Source organism: Capsicum annuum, chromosome 7 (assembly GCF_002878395.1).
Source record: "Capsicum annuum cultivar UCD-10X-F1 chromosome 7, UCD10Xv1.1, whole genome shotgun sequence".
NCBI classification, from domain to species: domain Eukaryota; kingdom Viridiplantae; phylum Streptophyta; class Magnoliopsida; order Solanales; family Solanaceae; genus Capsicum; species Capsicum annuum.
The window spans coordinates 7,962,348-7,985,424 of record NC_061117.1 but is presented as its reverse complement, the minus strand read 5'-3'; the positions used below and the strand labels follow the sequence as shown (position 1 = coordinate 7,985,424).

The 23,077-nt window shown below is 36.5% G+C and overlaps 1 protein-coding gene across 2 annotated transcripts; it reads left to right on the top strand.

Moving 5' to 3' along the window:
- Positions 1–3,559: 3,559 nt before the first annotated feature.
- Positions 3,560–18,538, top strand: LOC107877681. Of its 2 annotated transcripts, none has more exons than XM_016724371.2 (9): positions 3,560–7,139; positions 7,279–7,472; positions 7,586–7,657; positions 7,800–7,952; positions 8,091–8,254; positions 10,682–10,829; positions 17,687–17,809; positions 17,882–17,969; positions 18,076–18,538. In XM_016724371.2, the coding sequence occupies exons 1-9, from the start codon at positions 4,139–4,141 to the stop codon at positions 18,282–18,284; spliced, it is 4,152 nt and encodes a 1,383-aa protein (XP_016579857.1). In that variant the 5' UTR covers positions 3,560–4,138; the 3' UTR covers positions 18,285–18,538. The 2 variants fall into 2 exon arrangements, with proteins under 2 accessions (XP_016579857.1, XP_016579856.1); XM_016724370.2 differs by having other exon boundaries at positions 3,561–7,181.
- Positions 18,539–23,077: the final 4,539 nt, after the last annotated feature.

Sequence of the window (23,077 nt, the reverse complement as noted above, 5' to 3'; positions counted from 1 at the left end):
ATCAGAAACGACCTCTCTACTTCACCCCAGGTAGTGATATGATCTGCGTACACTTTACCCTTCCTAGATCCCATTAGATGGGAATACACTGAGTATGTTGTTGTTGTTTGTTTAATGGAGCTTGTAGGTTGGGCGGATATGAGGTTTATTAGGTGGATTTAGATTGGAATTCAATTAGTTAAGGTTAATTATAAAATACACTAATAAAATCGTGCCACATAATAAATGATGCTTTTATTGATATTTTAAAATGTGATCACAAAAGATAAGGACATTTTATGGTCAATTTGTTGACATGGAAGTATTTTAAATCTAAATGACCCATACTTTTATATCAAATTTGATAGTTGAAGGGTATTAGCTCCTTTCATAATAACAACATACCTAATGAATCTCATAAATGAGGTCTAAGAAGGATAATGTGTACACAAATTTTAATTTCACAAAGGTAAAGAGGTTGTTTCCCGTATATCCTCTGCTCAAATAAAAATAATACAAATCAGTTTTGAAAAAAGAAGCAACGAAAGTAAAAAACCTAAGGCAGAATGCTAAAGAAAGCATGACAACCCATATTGAAAGTGAAACAGTCACTACCACAAAATAATACGATAATTAAAGTATTAGAAACAATCAATAGTAATAGAAAAATAATAACTAGAAACTTCTAGAGTATTACAACTACTAGTATATAAGACTAAACATTAATTGTCAGTCTCACTTATCTGACCCTCTACCCTAATACGAGTTCTCCATAATTGTCTATTAAGGTTAAGTTCGCAATAAGGTGAAGTTGTGTCATGTCAAATCTAATCACCTCAGTACTTCTTAGACCTACTTCTAACTCTATTGTAACAACTCATAGGCAGCCTTTCACACCTCCACACTAGTATGTATCTGTGCATTTTCTCTCTATATGGCTGAATCATCTAACTCTCGCTTCTAATATCTTATCCTCCATCGAGAAAACTCCTACCATGTATTGATATCCTTATTTATATTTTTATCTCTTCTAGTATGTCCATATATCTGCTTCAATATTCTCATCTTCAAAACTTTCAACTTCTAAACGTGGGTGTTCTTGATTGGCCAACAGTTTGCTCCTAACAACATAACTGGTCTAACCACAACCTGTAGAACTTGCTTTTAAGTTTTAGCTGCACCTTCTTATCGCATAAAATTTCAGATGCGAGCCTTTATTTTTTTCATCCTGCACCAATACAATGCGTAACATACTCATTGATTTCTCCATCACACTAGATAATAGACCTAAGATACGTAAAGCTTCATTTCTTATGAATAATCTGTAAATCAAGTCTCACCTTCACAACATCATAAGTTACATCCCTGAACTTGCATTTCAAGTATTTTATCTTGATCTTGCTTAATGTTACCAAACCTCAAGCTTAATTAGCATTGACTCCCTTGTGAATTTGGTAGATTAGAACTATGTCATCGATAAATAAAATACACCAGGTCACCTCATCTCGGTATGCGGAATCAATTCATCCTTCACCAAGATAAACAAAAATTGACTTAGAGTTAATCCCTAATGCAAACTCAACTCAAATAGAAAATGACCTAACTCTCTAACCATTGTCCTTGCCCGTGTCTTCGGTTTATCGTACATGTTTTTAAGTGATCTAGTATACATCATGTGAACACTTTAGCCTTCGTGCACCTTTATAGAACCTTCCTCAAAATCTTGTCATAGGCTTTTTTCTAGGTTAATGAACATATATGCATATTTTTTTATCTTTTTTCTCTGTATTGTTTCACTAGTTTCCTGTAGAGATGTCTTTTGTAGTTGAACATCTCGATATAAATTTGAACTAATCCCCTAAAATAAACACGTCTAGTCTTAGCTCCACCACTTCAAATCTTCACAGTGTGATTTATTAATTTAATTTTCCTTTCAATTAGTTGTTGCACTTTTGAATGCCACCCCAGTTTTTATATAATGAGATCGTCATACTCTATCTCCATTCATTTGACATTTTAATTTTCTTAAAAATGATGTGAAACAACTTAGTCAGCTATTCCATACCTACCTTGTTGCGTTCTTTCAAAATTCCACCAAAATTTCACTTGACACAATCTATCTCTCCCTATGCATCGTTCTATGAATAACACCCTTAACGCCCTCAACATGTATACACCTACAATGCCCAAAATCATAATATCTCTCAAACTATTCTAAATCTTATGACACAATGTTCGTGTTCCTTTTTTTGCTCAAAAGTTTATGAAAGTATGACAATCATCTTCATTTAATAAGTATAGCTCATTTTTATTTGCTTTTTTCAAAGCTCATCCATTCATTTTGCTCGCAACTATCCTATAAGTTCTCCTAGTAAAAAGAATTAGACATTCATCTTTTTTTTTAAAGAGAAATGGTCAAATATCCCCTCCCCCAACTTTTACCTCAAATCCCAACTACACACTTATACTTTGAGAAGGTCCTATGACCTCCCTGAACTATTTTAAAATGAAATTATTATCCCTCCAATGCTAACATGGCAAGAGAGTGTGTTTCACTCTCTTTAAAAAGAATAAGAACAAAAATATTTTATTAAAAAATTATTTTTATTTTTTCTTTAAATAAATATATATAATTTTAATTATTATTTTTCTTTCTTCTTCTTCTTCCCCAATTCTTCTTCTTCTTCAATGACATCTAAGAATGACAATTAATTTTTTTTTTCTTCTTCAATGGCATCCAAGAACCCATAAATGGCAATTAAATTATTTTCTCCTTCTTCTTCTTCAATTCTTCTTCTTCTTCAATGGCATCCAAGAACCCATCAATGACAATTAATTTTTTTTCTTCTTCTTCAATTCTTCTTCTGCTTCTTCAATGGCATCCAAGAGCAATTTTTTTTCTTCTTCAATGGGATCCAAGAACTCATCAATGATATTTCCTTTTATTCTTCTTCTTTTTCAATGGCATCCAAGAACTCGAATTACGTGAGAATATTGAATCAATTCAGATTGAAAAATAAAGTCACTGAAATTTTGAATTTTCCGGCGCCATCACTGTTGCGATACCATTTTGTGAAAATCGAATATTTTTTGAACATTAATTGTTGATTTGATTTTGATAAGATTACATATCGTGTGAATTCTATATGATTTATTATGCCATTGAAGAAGAAGAATAGAAGAAGAAGAGGAAGAAGAAGAAGATGATGATGATGTGGCATGACGTGGAATTAATTTTTATAGTAAAAAAATGATATATGACATGGAATTACGTGACATAACACGTGGCAGCGCGTGTTAACCACAAATCAAAATAAAATTTGGGTATGAGTTTTTAGAAAGGTATATTCCACTTTAAAATAATTTGGAGATAATAATTTCATTTTAAAATAGTTTAGGGGATCATAGGACCTTTCAAAGTATAAATGTGTAGTTGAAATTTGGGACAAAAGTGGGGGTATTTGATCATTTTCTCTTTTTAAAGTGTTGCTTTCAACTTTTTTTCTTTAAAAAAAAAAAATTGCTTTTAGATCCTTCCTTAATTAGATCCTTCCCCAAATTGACTAAATTTTGCAAAATTGAAACACTTCTGCATGCAGTCTTCCACGTGCCCTTTCCCCCTATTATCTTCTCTTTCTCTCAAATTTCAATTTCTTTAATATCTTTCTGCTAATTTTTTTTTCAAGAAATAAAAAATAAAAATAAAAATCAAAATCAAAATCATAGGCACCTTCCTCTTCCATTTCTAGAATTTTGATAGCGACCCACTCATATTTTTCTGCAAAAAATTTCAGAAAAAAAAAATGATTTTAAAAAATTATAAGGGAATTTGTATATTTTTTTTTGGTATCTCAGCTATACAAATATAGAAATTAGCAAGAAAGTGCTGTTCTTCTTCTTCTTCTTGTTATCCACTACTTTCTTGGAGGTAATTTTTCAGTTAGATGTTGTTTGGTTACTGAATACATATGTTTCTTGAAAACCCCTTTTGATTTTCTTGTATTTGGGTGAACCCCATTAGGGTTTATTGAGGTAATTTTTAGTTCAAAGTTGCTATTTTTAGTAATTTGGGGTTCTTGGTTTTTGTATTTGTTTAATGTAGAAATAGTAATTTTGGGTTTTGGTGGTAAAAAAAATTGAATCTTGATTTGTAAAGATTATGGCTTTTGAACAAAGTTCAATACCTAAAGATTTGAGGCCATTGAATATTGTTAGGACAGTGGCAGAAGAATCGGGTCGACCCGTTGAGGGGTTTTATGGTAACCCGACCCGGGATGTTGGAGGTAGTCCTGGAACTATACAAGGGGTTTATTATCCTGCTACTGTAGCTGATGGAGGGTTTGTAGGTTTAGGATATGCTAATAATGCGGGTTCGGTGGCAGCTGGGTGGGTCCCACAGGTTGTTGGTTCGCAGCCACCGGGTGTTGTGAGTGTTGGTGTTGTGAATTCGGGTAGTGGGTTGTCGCATAATTTGAATTCCGGGGGAAGGGTTGGTAGTAATGCGTCTGAGCGTGCTACCGATGATGGTGGTGGTGATGGTTCGGTGTCAGGGAGGAAAGTTAAGTTTTTGTGTAGTTTTGGTGGGAGGATAATCCCGAGGCCGAGTGATGGGGCATTGAGATATGTAGGTGGACAGACTAGAATTATTAGTGTTAGGAGGGATGTGAGTTTTGCGGAGCTGGTTCGCAAGATGGTAGATACTTATGGGCAGGATGTGACGATTAAGTACCAGTTGCCTGATGAGGATCTTGATGCACTTGTGACCGTTTCTTGTTCAGAAGATCTTGAAAATATGATGGATGAGTATGAAAAGTTGGTTGAAAGAGCGTCAGATGGGTCTGCTAAATTGAGGGTGTTTCTTTTTTCGTCTTCAGAGCTTGAATCGTCCGTTGTAGCGCAATTAGGAGATCTACAAGATAGTGGACAGAGGTATGTCGAGGCAGTGAATGGGATTAGTAATGGAGTTGGTGGTATTGGTCTTGCTAGGAAAGTGAGTAACGCTAGTGCTGGTTCCACCCAGAATTCAGAATTTAGTGGCTCTGAAGCTATGGATGGCTTAGGTCATGGTCAGGGGGAGCTTAGAGCTGTACCTTCTTTTGACGCATTATCACCTAGTGGGACTTCTGCTACCTCTCAAGAACCGGTTTACAGTTTGGTGTCTCCAGATGCACATCCCGCAGCTCATGCTGATGCTTCTGTTGCTCCAGTGACCATTCCATTAGTTGTTCCTGGTACAGTGTCAAGTGTATCTGCTCAGCCGGAGCACGGGTTAGAGAAAGTTATGCCTGTTGCTGCACAGCAGCAACAAATGGGTTATGATATGCAGCAAACAGGAGTGACTTATCCAGGAACTACACCATATGTCCCAGTTTATGTGGATCCTCAGAGGGAGACTGCAAGCCGTACAGATTATGTTCAGATCCCTTCCCAAATGGGATTCCCAAGACAGCTTTTGGGAACGGTTGGGCCAGTAATCAATCAGCAGCATATAATTGCTGGTGGTTCGACTCAGCAGTTTGTCCCTGCTCTTCACATGACAATGACTCCTTCAGGCCATGTCAGTATGAATCCTAATCTGGTTGCCTCACAGATTCAGCCCCAACATGTTAGGTTAGAACATTATCCTGCAGAAGGAACATTGGGGCAGAGAGTTGTGCAGTTACCTATTGACCAAGGATATAGTGTCTATCAGCATCATGCCCCTCCTGCAGGTCTTGGAGGAGCTTATGGATGGCACCAGGTTCCGCAGACTCAGCAGGTGCAGGTGCCACTTTCTGAAGGTCAGGTGCCTCAACCACTGGTTACTGGTTCTGAGGCATCACCTAGGTTTGATGACTGTCTAATGTGTCAAAAGTCGCTGCCTCATGCACACTCAGATTCAATAGCACAAAACCAAAGAGAGAGTCCTGCAAGCACAGTATCTGACTTTAATCCAGTGCATCATAGCCTTAGGTTGGATGAGAGGGGGCGGCCTATTTACCAAGCTGTTACAACAGGAAACCTGGGTGAGGGAGCTGCTGTTGGGCAAAGATTTGGGGGTCAGATGGATCATGGAGTTGGAAAAGGCCAAGGTGAGGTAATTGGAGGCTCACAAACTGTTGATAAACAGCATGAATATGATAGAAACCTTCAAAAACCTGAGTTCGCAGAGCACCCAAAGGTGTCAGTTCCCCAAGGTGTGATAGGGTTAACAAGTACGGTGCAGCAATCACCTTATGGAGTTTTTGTTGGTGCTGTTCCTCAACCATGCCATGTTAATGCCACTGAGCAGCTTCTGGTTCCATCACAATATCAGGTTAAACAGGAAGTTGCGGTGAACAAACCAGTCAATAGTGATTACCTTGTGGTTGGAGGCGTGCCTGGTCAAACACTGGATAACTTAAGTGGTGAATCTCCCAAGAATTATAGTGGAACCGTACCTACCATGCTTCCGAAAGAAAATGATGTAGAATCTGTAACGGCTTACAACCATTTGAGGCAAATTGAGGGAAGGATAGAAAATCTCCTGATGAACCCTGCTGAAATTTCAGCAAATAATGAGCAGAGGAAGCCAGCTGTTGATTACTTTAGAAGGGAAGACATCTTGAGTAACAGAGTACAACCGTTTGGTGGGATGGAGGGATATCCAGGGTTGGTTACTAGTAACGTGAATCCAAATGAAATACCTGTTTCTCCAAATGAGAATCGTCTCTTGCACAACCTTCAGGCTGCAGAAGGGTATGAAGTCTCTCAGCATCCTGTTATGACAAATCCAGGTGTGCATGCCCAACCGAACTTGATCCCAGGTGAAAAATCTACCCATCTAACTGCCGCCCATGCAACAGAAAGAACTCCAGCTATTGGTGAATGGAAAGACGGGGCTCAGCATTTCCAGCCAATGTTGAGTCCTACAACTGCTGAAATGGCCATTCTTGATAGTACTGCACCATTTGTACAGGAGAATTCAAATTCTCTATATAGCTACCAGGATCCATGGAATTTGCAACATGATGCCCATTTCCCTCCTCCTAAACCGAGTAAACTTCAGCTAAAAAAGGAAGCTGCTGGCACCAAGGATTATTCTGGCGAGAATTGTTTTGACAATAGTGAGTTGCCAACTATTACTAGTGGTGGATTACAAACACAGATTCGGTTGGAGGATGGAGCTTACCTTCCCTCAGGTAATACAGATTACAGTTCAGATCAATCATGGTCCAAGAAAGGTGAGAAGCTTCGATTTGCTTCTTTCTGGAATTTAGTATTGGTAGATCATAGTATGTTCTTGCAGTCCTAACTGTTTTCTCCTATTTGCTATTGAAGGCTCAGAGGAGGAAATGATCAAACAAGAACTTCAGGCTGTTGCTGAGGGCGTCGCTGCTTCTGTTCTTCACTCATCAACTCCATCTAATGCTGATCCGTCCACACATGGGAGGAGTGAGTCACCATCTTCAAGTCAACGGAATGCTGAATTTGAAAACATTAATGCCGGAAAGGACCCCAAGGATAAATTTGAGGTCTTAAATTCTCTCACACAAACAACAGCTGCTTCTATGCAAGTTCTTTAGAATCAGTTTCTTATATCTTATCTTTGCCAGTCTTTTGCTAATAGCTAGCAATCTCTGTTCAGGAAACTAAAACTAAATTTCCAGAGAGAGCAAATTTTGGGTTTCCTGTATCAGATGGCATTGGGCGCTTGCAGGTTCGACATTTCTTGTCCAGTGCAATTTCCATAATTTGTTATACCTAACTGGAAAAATGAACTGACCTTTTACTGCCACTGCTACGTCGCAATTTTTTCATTTTCCTGTCTTTTTTAAAAAATATTGCCTTCTCGTGAATAGATTATAAAGAATGATGACCTCGAGGAGATTCGGGAATTGGGTTCTGGTACATTTGGCACTGTTTATCATGGAAAGTGGAGGGGTACTGATGTTGCAATTAAAAGGATTAACGACAGGTGTTTTGCTGGGAAAGCTTCAGAACAAGAGCGCATGGTTGGTGTCGTTTTTCCCCTTCTTTCAATTTCTTCTTGTATCTGTCTTTTTCCCTGTACCTGATAATTTAACTAATTTATTCAAGATCCTTGCATCTTTTGTTCATGTATATTTTAGCTGTGCTATTTTTTCATTTAGAGGGCTGATTTCTGGAATGAGGCCATCAAACTTGCTGATTTGCACCATCCAAACGTGGTTGCCTTCTATGGTGTTGTGCTAGACGGTCCCGGTGGCTCAGTGGCTACTGTTACAGAATATATGGTTAATGGGTCCTTGAGAAATGCTTTACAAAAGAATGAGAGGTAATCTTTCTTTTTTGCTAGCACGGATTAAATGGAGTATTTATTTATTAGTAATTTGATCTTTACTTCCATATGCAGATGTGTGAAATGGAATCTTAGTTATTAATTAACTTAGTTTGGCTGCTTTTTATACAACTGAATCTTGGGTTAAACGTGCTTTAGGTTTGACGCTTACGATGTTTTCGTGATTAAACAACTTAGCAGTATAAATTCATGTTTTCATGCAATTTTACTGTAGTGGTAGGTTAATGGCCATGTCATTTTTAAAAGGCAGAATACATCGCCAGGCCCCTCAACTTGGCGACATCTTTCACTTAGGCACCTCAAGTGGACATTGGCCCTTTTTGGCACCTCAAGTAGCGTACAAGTGTGTCACTTTTGCACCTTTTGTTGAGTTGGCAAGGTGCGTGTATTACACCTCCATGAAAGAGCGTTACAACCCTTTTTTGGCTGATGTGGCGCCCAAGTTGGCCCACCAACAATATATTAATTCACCTCTATTAATTTATATCTTTTTCTTCATTTTTATCCATTATTTTTGTCAATCTTAAGCTTATTTAATGGTAAAAATTATTGGGAGATATTTAAAAATTAGATACATATTTCCGTGTTCGTCTTGCCAAAAACAGTATATTAACTCACCCCATTAATTTATACTTCTTTCACTTTTTTATCCACCATTTTTGTCAATCTTAAATTTATTTGACGGTAAAAATTGTTGAGAGAAATTTATATACGCATTTAGGGATTTGTGAAAATTAGATAATAAACATCATTTTTTTTAAATTACCCCCCACCCCCAATTTATACTTCTTTCACATTTTTATCGATCTTAAATTCATTTAATGTTAAAAATTATTGATAGAAATTTATATACACATTTAGGGGTTCTTAAAGATTAGATAATAAGCACCATTTTTTTAATCATTAAAGGCTAAATTGATGAAGAAAAACTGAAAATCGATGAAGAAAAATTATTCTCCAACAATATTTTTTAATTACTTATAAAAAATGTCTTTTTAAACAAATAAATTTTAAAAATTTAACAATACAGAATACAAAGATATTGAAGCTACATACCAGTTAGTGTCACAAAAGGAATTCCAAAAAAGAAAGAAAGCTTGTTAGCCATGTTTATGAAGTTTGAAGAGCTAAATGGAGCTAAATTCGAGAAGAAAAATTGGCAACCAAGCAAAATCAATGAAAAAAAATTGAAAATCAAAGCAAAATCAACGAAGAAAATATGAAAAATAGAGCTAAATCTATGGAAAAAAAAATATAAACCAAGCAAAATCAATGGTGAAAAACTGAAAATCAAAGCAAAATCGATGAAAAAAATTTGAAAAATAGAGAAGGGGCCAAGGGGGTGGGGTCGGGTTTTTGGAGAAGATGATTGGGGGTTGTGGGAGGGGCGGGGGTTGTACTTTTTGCTTGTTAATGTAGTTTAATTGTTGAAGTTTGGTCAATTAGCAAGTGGGGTTGAGGAATCTTGAAGAATTTGGTGATTTTTGGGTTCTGGGGTTGATATTTATGTCATAAAGTTGTAATTTTATTTTCATGTCTACCTGTACTTTGGGCAATTGGTGTTGTACTTTTTGCTTGTTAATGGAGTTTAATAGCTGAGGTTTTATGAGTTGGAAAGTGGGGAAGAAGATGACTGAGGTGCGGGGGTGGGGAGGGGAGGGGGTGCGGGGTCTTTGAAGAAGATAAAAGAGGGGAAGAAGACTGGCGGGGTGGGGGTGACGCGGTGTGTGGGCTGTTTGACGAAAAGACTGGTGGGGTGGGGTGGGGTGAGGGGTGGCGGGTTGGGGGAGGGGTGTTTGAAGAAGAAGAATGGTGGGGTGGGTGGGGTGGGGGTGGCGGGTGGGTGGGGTGTTTGAAGAAGAAGACTAATGGGGTGGGTAGGTTAGGGGGAGGGGGTATTTTTTTATTTAAATTAATTATTTATAAATTATTTGGATAAAAATGACACATGTCCGCATTTTATTTGTCACTTTCCACCTCTTTCCACCTCATTGGAGAGTGTAGCACATGCACATAGTATTGTTTTGCTGGTTCACCAAAACGTGTCGAAGTGACACACTTGAAGGCCGCTTGAGGTGCCAAAAAGGACCAATGTCCACTTGAGGTGCCTAAGTGAAAGATGGCGCCAAGTTGAGGGGCCTGGCGATGTATTCTGCCTTTTTAAAATGGCCTTTTCCAGCATGCCATGAGGGTAGGGTGGTTCTACTGTAGTTACTTTGAGGATGAGCAGGTTTCTTTTCATGACTTTCACCTGAATTTTGCGGGATCAGAAAGCTTTCTGTTTGATTTAATTATTTTCAATTTGAGCTCTTATAGTACTCTTGTGCATACATTAAAATTGTATGCTATTTGTGGTGTTACACATAAAAGATGGATGACTAAAGTATTGCGTACTGTCTTTAGGAATTTGGATAAGCGGAAACGCCTCATTATCGCCATGGATGTTGCATTTGGAATGGAGTATCTGCATGGGAAAAATATAGTGCACTTTGACTTGAAAAGCGACAATCTGTTGGTTAATCTGCGTGATCCCCACCGTCCAATATGCAAGGTTAGCTTTTATTCGTCAGTTGATAAAAAAAGATGTGCATTAATGTTTAAAGATTTTGTAGCCGACTATCTCAACAAGGGAAGGAGTGTTAGTCCTTGTCTAACAAATTCTATTACATGTTGACACAAAAGACTAATTCAAGATTTATGCGCTGTTAGATCCACTGATAGAAGTTGAAGATTGCTGATGGTTGATTGTTCAACCTATTTTGGTAAAAGATCATCTAATAACATTTGAGTTGGTTCTGTGTTTCGTTGAACTAAAGAAAGTAATTGGATGTTACATACTCATCCTACTGTATTTAGTAATTGGAAATCTGCAGTGGAAGCATAATTTTCTATTGAGATTGAGATAAAAAGTCTTTTTAAGTATAGGAGTTCTAATCCCAGAATGGGGCAGGTAAACTACATTGGAAGATGTAAAGAGATCACAGTTTGACATTTATAACTGAATATTCCTTGTGATCTGATATCCAATTATGACACACCCAAAGCTGCGGATCATCATTCTCATTGAATTACATTTTAGATCTTGGAGGTCTTACCTAATTTTTTAAAAAGGATTTAGATCTTGGAGGCTTCTTTGCATTTGAGGTGATGCATTTATAGCTTAACATATCACGAAGAACTGAAGCAGTTATATTATAGTTTAAAATTGCTAACTTTGTATCTCCCTCAAAAAAATAGCAAGCAGGGATCGTATTTTATGGTTTGAGATACAACATATGCGGTGCATCATTTCATATGGGTGTAGTAGAACATCTTGATATAATAGCCAGCCTTGAGATGGTGCCGAAAGAAAATCCTTCACTTTTTGCCTTTTCCTGCCTTTCAATATTTCATGGCTCATCCTGTAATCGAGAGCAATTGAGTCTTGATATCATTTGTCAGAAAGCATGTGGGACCCCATCCTGAGAAAATGGCACTGTTCATTCCTGCACCTGTTTCGCTCCCTTCTAAATTAAATGTCCCTCCAAACAATTACTGGGAAAGGCGACCCATGATAGTATGGCTACCCCGCTCCAGGTTTTGGACAAGGTCTATCACATTGAATTACTTCTAAGATCTTCTGTGAACTTTATTGCATTCCCTCGACATTAACACTTGAGTATCATATTCACTGAGTTTTGTTCAAGATTAGCTGAGTGCTTCAGCTGTCAAATGAAATGACCTGATGTGTTGAGGTGGATTAAATTCAACGACCTTATTGCTGAACCTAGATTCAGCGGTACTTCTAAAAAGATGATAATAATATCATCTGTGCATTTTCATCAAAGAACTACAGTATGTGCAAGAGGTTCGAACCCTTTTGCAGCTTAAGGTTTGGTATTTAAGTGGAGAAGGGTAGAGGGACTGGTCCATTTTCCATCGAGTTTCAAACGTTGTGCCACTGGTCCTTGTGGATTTCTTGCTTATTTAGTAAACCTATAATAGGTGATGTAGGCACCCTCTCTAATTCTCATTTTGGAAGCATGATTTGTACGAGGGGTTAGTAATTGCACTGGTTGCTTGTAAATCAGATGGGTGGATGTCTTAGAACTTGCAACTATCTTTTACATCCAACTTTGGTAGGTATGGACTATTAAAATGTATCAGAAGCAGGTTGTTAATACTTAAAACAACTCAGGAACTTCTTCCTTTTAGAAAATCTAGATTGTGAATGAAATCTTATTTCCTAGTGTGTCAAATATGCCTCCATAGTTTAGGACTTTAGGCTGATGTTGTTTCGGATAGGTAGAGTGTAGTATACTTTGTGGTAGGCTTATTCTTGGTTGTATTTGATGTTTGTTTCTACCTATTGTTTCTTGTGCTTATTATATCTAGATTGTTTTTGTCTTGAGCCGGGGGGGTCTTTTGGAAACCACCTCTCTACCTTGCTTCTGAGGTAGTGGTATGAATTGCGTACATTTTACCCTCCCCAGACCCCACTTTGTGGGAAATATTGGGTATGTTGTTGTTAGTTTAGGACTTCAGATACGCCTGAGCAAAATGGGGAAAGATTACTCTATACTCGAGCTAATGAGGCTTTATGTTTTAGGTGACATACTCAATTGTGCTTAGGCATGTCCATTGTCACTATCTTTACCGAAACAATACCAAAACAATCCAGCTTATCCAATTTTCTCTATTTATTGTTTTAGTCGCTTAGACCAGTCATGTTACTCTTCTAGACATAGAGGAATACAATTTCATAAATTTGCTCAGTTCAAATAGTTACGCATATAAAAAAATCATTTATTAAGAATAACCTTTGCTGGATGTAAATGGACCTTACTTGAATTTTTTGACACTGGTAACATTAGACCTTACTTAAATCTTTATTGACATTAGGATCTTGAAATTGTTAGATGTATCCATTGTCTTTTTTCTTTCGGTGTTTTCCTAAAGGATTGTGGTTATGTGAAGAATTTTCATATCTATGGATGTAAGGCACTTATTTAATGCCTGTACTTGTATCCATCATGGTGACGACATTTTGATTTGTGCTAAAGTACTAGGCCATTTTAAGGTATTAGGACCTCACGAGAGAAACCAAGTTCTCTATGTTTAGATCCAGTGGAGGCAAAACGCTAGGTGATTTCTCCCTATTTCTCCAAGCCTTGGGGGACAAGGGTACATGTACTGTAGGAGGTAGCATGAAGCCCGTGGAATTAATCGAGGTATGTGAGAGCTGGCTTGTACACCACGCTTGTAGAAAAGAGAGAAACCAAGTTTTTATATTTGGATCCAAGAAAATTCAGGTTTCCATAGATTCTTTTCCCATGCATTTAGCTTTAACTTTTGAAAGTCCTTAGTGTTTTAAGTTAGGCCATCTTTGGGTAAATTTGTTGCTATTTTGGATGGAAAATCCGGCTGACATCACTTTGATGGTTCCTTGTAAGTAGAAACTACTGATTATACTATGAAAATGCTTATGTAGTGTAGTTATTTTCTTCGGAAGATGCATTGTCATTTTCCTAACTTTTGTTGTATTCCGCATCTTCGTGATGCCAACAAGGAAATTCTTATTAATTCATCAAAAACAATTACTCCCTCCGTCCCATTTTATGTGTCATCATTTCCTTTTTTGTCCGTCCCAGAAAAAACTGTTACCTTTCCTTATTTGGTAACTATTTAAAAACACAATTACACTTTTACCCTTATTGGTCCCACTTATAAGGGCCCGCTTGATTAAAAATAATAATAGTACATTGTTTTAATGAAGGACAATTTGGTAAAAAACATCAAAGTCTCTTTTTATTTCTTAAACTCCGTGCCCGGTCAAATGGTGACACATAAAATGGGACGGAGGGAGTATTTTCTTTTGAAGATACCCTTGCTCTCACGTTAGCCAAATTCCAAACTAGATTCCATTGCACCTATAGTTGACGGGGAGGACTCTCTAGAAATTCTTTTTTAGAGTAGTCAATACAATCAATGAAAAAGAGCGGGCAATACAAGTATGGCCCGGTGGTTAATGAAGTGATTGGAGAAGTATGATGTCTTCAAATTTCAGTTGAGGCAAAAACACTACGTGATTTCTTTCAATTCGCCTATAAGCCATTGTGGATAGAGTTATAAGCCATTGTGGAAAGAGTTGTTGCCTGTTTGACCAAGCTTGTTTTTCCTCAGAAGTGCTTATTTTAAAAAATTGAGGTGTTGACCACACTTATGGAAGAAAATAAGTGCTTCTGAGGAGTGAAAAAAACAGTTTTTCATAAGCTAAAAAATGTAGCTTTCCCTAAAAGCACTTTGGAGAAAAATATACTTATAAATAGTTTTAAAAGTTTGGCCAAACACAACTTGCTACTCAAAAGTGCTCTTTAAATTTATTGGCCAAACACACTGTTTCTTACCACAAGTAGTTATGAAAAAAAAGCAACAACAATAACAACAACAACATACCCAGTGTATTCCCACAAAGTGGGGTTTGGGGAGGTTAAAATGTATGCAGTCCATACTACCACCTCAGATGAAGTAGAGGTTGTTTTCTATAGACCTGCTCAGGACAAATAACAATATAACAAACAAAAAAACATAAAAACAACAAAATGGGATAACACACCCCACTAGATAATGAAAGTAACGAGACCCCCATAGAGTAATACTATGAACTATTTATCCGAAATCACTAACATCACCAAAACACCGCGATCAAGATACTGCATGACATGCATAACACTACGACTAAAGGCATTACTATAAACAAAGTACTCCTTCCTACCAGTAAGGAGACACTCCTATCCACCAACCCTCTATCCTAACTCGCATCCTCCACACCATCCTATCAAAGGTCATGTTTTTCGTAAGCTGTAACTGCGTCATGTCATGTCTTATCACCTCCCTCCAGTATTTCTTCAGCCTAGTTGTACTCCGCCCGAAGCCATCCATAGCCAACCTCTCACACCTCCGTATTGGGGCATCCGTGCACCTCCTCATCACATGCTTGAACCATCTCAACCTCACTTCTTGCAACTTGTCTTCCACGGAAGCCACTCTCACCTTCTCTCGAATAATCTCATTTCTAACTTTACTCATTTCTAACTTTATCTCTCCTAGTAAGTCCACACACCTATCCCAGCATCCATATCTCTGCACCTTCAACTTTTAGATGTGGGAGTTCTTGACTGGCTAACACGTCGCTCTATACAACATTGCCGGTCGGACTGCCACTTTGTAGAACTTGCCTTTAAGCTTAGGAGACACCTTCTTATCGCACGAGATTCTTGAAGCGAGGCTCCATTTCAGCCACCCTGCACTTTTTAAATAAGTTGATTTTAGAAGCTTGGCCATACATGCTATTAATGGTACTAGTACTGGTGGGAGATAATAGATAACCAATAAAATAGTCAAGGTGCGCACAAGGTGGTCCGGATACATCATCACATATAAAGATAGCGATCAATATGGTCCAAAGCCTTTTCGTAAATCCTACTCTGTACTACTTATCAAGACCTTTTGAGGCGTTTCTCTCTATTTGTTTGTAAAGATGCACCTTGAGTAAAGCCTAATTGACCATCAATCTTAGTAAAATCCGGACGAAAATCATACTATTGTTGATGATGATAACAGTTTGTCTATATATTCACAGGTCCTAAGTGGCTCGGACTCTCCAAAAATGTGCCCGTGTTAAATCCTTCAAAAATGCACTGCTTTTTGAAGGATCCGACAAGCACCCAATGACTTTTTGGAAGAGTCCGAGCAACATAGACTACATCAAAGAAATGCAGTCCCCTTCAAAAGTATTTACAAGCTATCAAAAGATTCCCCTAGCAAGGCAGTTTCTTACAAGTAGTCTAAAACATCAAAAATGTCTTGCTGTTTGTAGTAAAATATTTTGCTTACCCCAAAAATAAAATAGGGTTAGGCAATTCATCTTTAGCTTGTGCCGATCGTTCTTCTTATCTTCAGAACACCTCTGATTTCTGTCTTTCCACACTGTCCACCAAATGCAAGCTGGGCTGTTGCATTGTCATCACTGTTCCAAAAGTTCAGGACCCCTTTAATGCTACCTGGCTTTACCCATTTCATATTCTTTCATAGGCTTGCAAGCATTCTCCACAACTGTTCTGTGAGAAAAGATGAAAATCATACTTATCAAAAATTAGAGGAACTAACCTTCTTTTAATGACATTTGGTGCACCCATGAGTTTCTGGTTAACATGGATGATTGTGTGAGAATAATCAAGAATCATAACTTTGTGGTACCGCTTGTTGGTTGGGGTTGTCAGTAGAATTATTACTTCAAAGAAAAATGCTAGTGTCCTAGCACCTCTTTAATGTATACACTCCATAGAGATCTTACCTTAGTACATCGTCCTCAAATGTACTACGTGTTTTACCTTGTTTAGGCATTTGCTTTGATGCATGCATTCAAGGGCTAAGGCATTTGCTTCTCTGTCTTGTGGATTTGTTTTGAAGAGCAAGAGACTTGAACAATAGGTATTGTCGGGAAAGTGATATATTAATTATTAAAAGATACTACAACAACAACAACAACAACATACACAGTATATTCATACAGGTGGGTTCTGGGGAGAGTAAGATGTATGTAGACCTTACCCCTCTACCTTTGTGGGGTAAAGAGGCTGTTGCCGATTGACCCTTGGCTTAAAAGATGTTATTGGTAAATATGTTTGGTGACCAGAAATTGAAGTTTGGTATAGCAAGTTATAAATCTTTATGCATTGTTGAATCTAATCTAAGTTAAAGATGGTTTTTAAATATGACTCATATGATTTTCTTTTATATATGATTACAGTTTTTCAACTATTTTTGGTTTGTACTACTTTTTTCCTGCATTACGTATAAGTCTCTGCTTTTCTTACTAAAGCTAGCATTGTATATGCTCTGCGCTTATATATCCTGAAGGGCGTGGCCTTTTCTACGCTTTTCACCTTCAAGGCTTTGGCAGTAGTGATCCACGGCTCGTGTCACTGCTGCCATCTATGGCATTGGTCGTAGCACCATCATAACACATCACTATTATCATCCGTAGTGTTCTTATTTTGATTGTTATTGTTATTCGTCTGACTAATCTCTTTTCATTTCTTGCGTACATCAAAATCCACATTCATGGTTGCTTTTAGGTTTTCGCCGTCTTACTTATACTGATAAGTGAACCCTGCTTCATTTACGCTTTAGCCTTGTAATCTTCTTTCCCTCCACTTCTCCTGTGAAGAAAAATGGCAGTGCCCCGTGTATTCGTCAAGAATTACAATGCCTAGCATACATGCTGAATATTCAGTCTCATCTCTGATCTTGTGCATAACCCTTATAATGAAAGCAGCCCATTCATTGCTAGTCGTAAAAGCTCCCAGCCATATTATCGTCTGTTTCACTTTGTTATCGACTTTAAATCTATCCTTCTTGTTTTAGGTTGGTGATTTGGGGCTATCCAAAGTGAAATGTCAAACACTAATCTCAGGCGGTGTACGAGGAACTCTCCCCTGGATGGCACCTGAACTTCTCAATGGAAGCAGCAGTCTCGTCTCTGAGAAGGTATCGATAAAAAGTAACAATTTCATCATCTTATCTGCGTGTTAACGCATACTTTACTGCTGGTGTTTGTAGGTCGACGTATTCTCCTTTGGAATTGTACTGTGGGAACTTCTTACCGGAGAAGAACCATATGCCGAATTGCACTACGGGGCTATAATTGGTAACGACTTCCAAACACTCTTTTTCAACTTCAATCAAATATTCGTCCAAATGCTGTACTAAGGCAACTAGCCCGGTGTGGGTATTGACGACTGAGCCCAATGCAGGTGGTATCGTTAGTAATACGCTTCGACCTCCTGTGCCCGAGTCCTGCGACTCAGATTGGAAGTCACTCATGGAGCGATGTTGGTCAGCCGAACCATCGGAGAGGCCTAACTTCACCGAGATTGCCAACGAGCTACGAGTGATGCAATCTAAGATCCCTCCCAAAGGACAATCACCTACCTCAGCAAACACCAACCAAGCTAAAAGTTGATTTTACACTATCCTTGATAATTGCTCTTTTTACCTTGATTTGACATAAAGATGAACTTAGGTATATAAATTAGCTCAAATGTAACCATAATATAGTCATCTCTTGTTTTTGTTTTCTGGTTTTTAGATTTACATTCCTCTTTATTATTGGCTTAGTTTGGTGTTTCTAAATTCTAATACAGTCAAATGTGGTTACTAGATACTGACCAAATATACATCAAATCAAAGTAAATGAAACACAAATATTTTCTTCTCTATGAATTTATTATATAGGCATTTAATCAATTTGCTTGGGACCGAGGACTCGTTGAATCCATCGATAGTAGTAATGTGTTCAAAGGTAGGGGTAAGGTTACTCTACTGGGCTATATCATATTTTTCAAGTGGACCATGTGAAGATTGTTTCTACTTTATTAATGTAGTTTGATTTGTGACTTAATCACTTTTATTATATTATCAAGTGATGTTTATCCTAAATCTTTTTCATAATTACTGAAGACATTTTTCAAACAATTTGAATTGGTAAGCCAGTTAACTAGATAAGTTGCCAAACGAAAAAAGGAAAGATCTGAGACCTGCACTTTCTATTTGTGAACTCAACTTACAGTGAAGGGAAAGTGACATTTTGCCCTCGATATTGATTTGAAAGTCATTTGAAATAAGCAAAAATTTTAGAATTGAATGTGTCAACAGCAACATACCTAGTGTATTTTCACAAAGTGAGGCCGGGAGAGGGTAAAGCGTGCGAAACAAAACATACAAGAACACAACAAGGTACTACTATAAATTATCTATCCAAAATTATAGACATCACGAAACATCACGAACAAGAAACTCCAAGCACAGATACAAACAACACGCTCTTTTCTACTATAACGGTCAAAACTCCTACTCACTAACCTTCTACCATAATCCGAGTCCTCCACACTGTCCTATCAAGGGTCATGTACTCCGTAAGCTATAACTGCTCTATATCATACATAATCACCTCCCTTCAATATTTCTTCGGCCTACCTTTACTCAGCCTAAAATCATCCATTGCCAGCCTCTCAAACCAACGTACTGGAGCATTTGTGCACCTCCTCTCAGATGACCCATCGCAACCTCACTTTCCTCATCTTATCCTCTATCGAATCCACTCCCACCTTCTCCCGAATAATCTCATTTCTAACCCTATCTTTCCTGATAAGTTCACACATGCATCTCAACATCCTCATCTCTCATTTCTAACCCTATCTTTCGTGGTAAGTTCACACATCTATCTCAACATCCTCATCTCCATCACCTTCAACTTTTGAATGTGGGAGTGCTTAACTGGCCAACACTCCACTCCATATAACATAACCAGTCGGACTACCACTCTGCAAAAATTTGCCTTTAAGCTTAGGAGACACCTTCTTATTACACAAGACTCCCGAAATGAGCCTCCATTTCAATCGCCCTGTACCAATATGATGCGTGACATCCTGGTCAATCTTACATTCCCCTGACATTCTTCTCTTCCAATTATCTATTACGATCATACATCATTGCTTTTCCTATTCAACCACTTAGTTCAATGCGTGATTAATGCATCTTAAACCTTAAAGCATTATTTAGTGGAACTTTAACATGTGAATCTACATAAACATGACCCTCTTCTTGACAAAGAACTTCCAAAATGACCATCACATTAGTAGGTGTAAAAAGTAAATATTGGTATTGACTTATTGAAAATTTGATTGAGATTTGATTAGACAAATCTTTTCATTTCATAGATTAATATGATCTCACTCTCCTCGTGTTTGCTTGCTAAAAGTGATTGTGGATGGGGCCCTTACACCTAATTACAATAATAGTTCATTATAAAAATTATCAACTAATTTTTGCTAACATTATGGTGCATGAGTGTGATAAAAGATTGCAGGTGCTTGATTAATTAATGTAGTTAATTCTACGTACTATCTAATAATGAATCCAGGCAATTTTATTATGGTGTTGTTCTTTTTTATTTAGAAAAATTCCCTATACTCTGGCCCCCAACACCTAACGGATTTTTAGGGTCATTTGATGCGAGGTATAAGTATACCAGGATAAAATATGAATTATTTTATCACGTGTTTGGTTGAAGATATGGGCGGACCTATGACCATTTTTGGGTGCTCTGGTACCCGTTAAATTCGAGACAGATTAGGTATAATTATATAAAAAATATATAAAAATAGGTGTAATGCTTAGAAAAGCATCCACTAAACCAAAAAGATAGCTGAGTGCTTTAATTTTCAAGGGGAATCTTAAAGCTTCGGACATAGATATATGTGTTCGAACCTCCCGAGTTCCCACGACCCCTAAATTCTGGGTCCGTCATTGGTTGAAGATATAAATTATTCTCGGGATTATTTATACCATATTGATGGGATAAGTTATCTCATATATATGGTGGATAACTAATCCTGAGATAGCTAATTCCGAGATTAATTATCCCGAAATAACTCTTTCCCAATCAAACGAATATTTTAGGACTAATTAACTTAATTATTCTTTAATGAATGATCTTATTTTTATTTGATTATTGTATTAGACTCATTAATAATAGATCAACTACCGTTATGTCTCCTTTTCCTTGTGATGACTTCTTTTTTTTTTTTTCTTTTTTTAATTTAAATTGGGAGTTTTTCTCTTTTTAACTATATGTACTATTTTGATTTGCATTATTTGAGTTTTACATAATTTCAAAAATAATCTCTCTACCTTTACAAAGTAGGAATAAGATCAACGCACACTTTAACCTAATCGGATTTAATTGCTATTAGAACTTTGACCGACTTGAGTTTATACACTAATTCAATTCAATAGTGAGAAAGGTAATTCACTAAACTAATTCATTGTTGTGAATATATAAAGGTTACTAGAATGATATGATTCAAATCATGACTTATTAAGATAAAGACTTATGTTAATTAGTTTATCAAAGTTAAGTAACAGAATTGTGTATATATAAATGCCAACTACTCATTTTTTTGTTATGAAAATTGTATGTTTTATATTTGTCTTTCTAACATTTTAAGATTTCAGATGGAGATTTATTATCAGTAAAAATGTCTTGGGGCAAAATAATCATAGTCTACTATATATGTGGCTCACCAATTTTCCGTTTTAATTTGACTAAACACATAATGTATTGAGTAAGTGGAGAGATATTATTGAGGATTTCAGCGAAATAGATAGAATTTCTCTCTCTATAAAAATAATACTTACTAATCACTGTTTGATTTAGTTTTGGAAAGAAAAAAAATATTGTCATAAAATTTCCTATTGCGAAACCTCATAAAATATCGTGAAGTTTTTACTTAAAATTTAGAACTCTATAATATATAGTAGTAACTATTTTTCAATTACTTGAATTGGTAGCTATTTGTGAAACTTATCTAATCAAATGCCTCAAATTTGAACCTTACTGACAGAAAAGATTTCGTAAAAAATACTAACTATTTTTTGAAAAAAAATCTTATGCAATATAAACTTGAATTAATTCGTGTCATATAATTAGTATCCTATGTTGAAAGAGAAAAAAGAGTGAAGAGCAATAACAAAAAGACGAGGTTTTTGATATAAATAAGAAACAAGGGTCACATTTACTCCTTTACGATTAAAAATGAATTTTCCCATGTTATACTTTCGATCTACGTATGTCCTTCATGTTATATTATCAATTTATATTATACCCTTAATATTATATTATTGATTCATATATGCCTTTAATATTGTAAAAATGGCTCAAACTTGTCGTATCTCCTCATTCATTTTAGTCAAATGACATGCCAACTCACCACACCAAACTTCCTTCTTCCACCAGTACTAGGGGCTGAGTATATTTTGATTTAAATCGAAAAAAATAAAAAAATCAAATCAAAATTTTAATTTCAATTTGCTTTTTTAGTTTTTTTGGATCGATTTTGATTTTCAATTTTTAAAATTCAATTAAACGATTCGATTTTTGATTTTTTTTTAAAAATAATTTGGATAAACCGATTAACCGAAATTCTATAAATAATTAATAAGTAATATATATACTTTATTATATATAAATATATAATATATTTAATATATAATACTCCCTCCGTTTAAAAAAGAATGACCTACTTTGACTCGACACAAAGTTTAAGAAAATAAAGAAGACTTTTGAATCTTGTGACCTTAAATTAAAGTTATGTCAAATGTACCAAAATGCCCATTAATCTTGTGGTCCAAAACATGTCATGTGGAAAGTTGAAATTAAAGTATTGCCAAAAAAGGAAAGGGGTCATTCTTTTTGAAACAGAGGGAGTAATATAATATAAAAATATAATTGCAACCCTAATAATTAATAAGTAATAGCACGCCACATACAACTAACAACATACATCAGTCCAATAGTCGAACAATCGATCGAATCATAGACCACTGGCGAGATCCCAGAGACGGCGACCAGATGACCATTGTGGGTTCCAGCCTGCAGTGCTGACTATGGTCTTTCCGACAGCAACCCCTCTTCCGAATTCCAACTGTTTATGCAAATTTATGCATAATGAAGTTATATATTATGTTAAACTTATGGTTATATTATTTAGTTTCATCCATGTTGAGTTATTTATATTTGAGAATAAAAAATAGGTTTGAATTTAAAAAAAATCATTAATTTTAAATATTCAGTCATAACAAAGAGAGGTTCACTATTTTAATCTTCAAAATTGAAATAAAAATTCGAAATAATCGAACAAAATTTGTAGAAATCGAACTGAGCCGAATTTATTCCGGTTTAGTTACGATTGTCAT

Bases quoted from the DNA above. Each gene is read 5' to 3' on its own strand.
- LOC107877681 (XM_016724370.2), top strand. From the start codon at position 4,139: ATGGCTTTTGAACAAAGTTCAATACCTAAAGATTTGAGGCCATTGAAT. The intron at 7,473-7,585 runs GTCTTAAATTCT...ATCTCTGTTCAG, and splicing joins ACCCCAAGGATAAATTTGAG to GAAACTAAAACTAAATTTCC. The intron at 7,953-8,090 runs GTTGGTGTCGTT...TTTTTCATTTAG, and splicing joins CTTCAGAACAAGAGCGCATG to AGGGCTGATTTCTGGAATGA.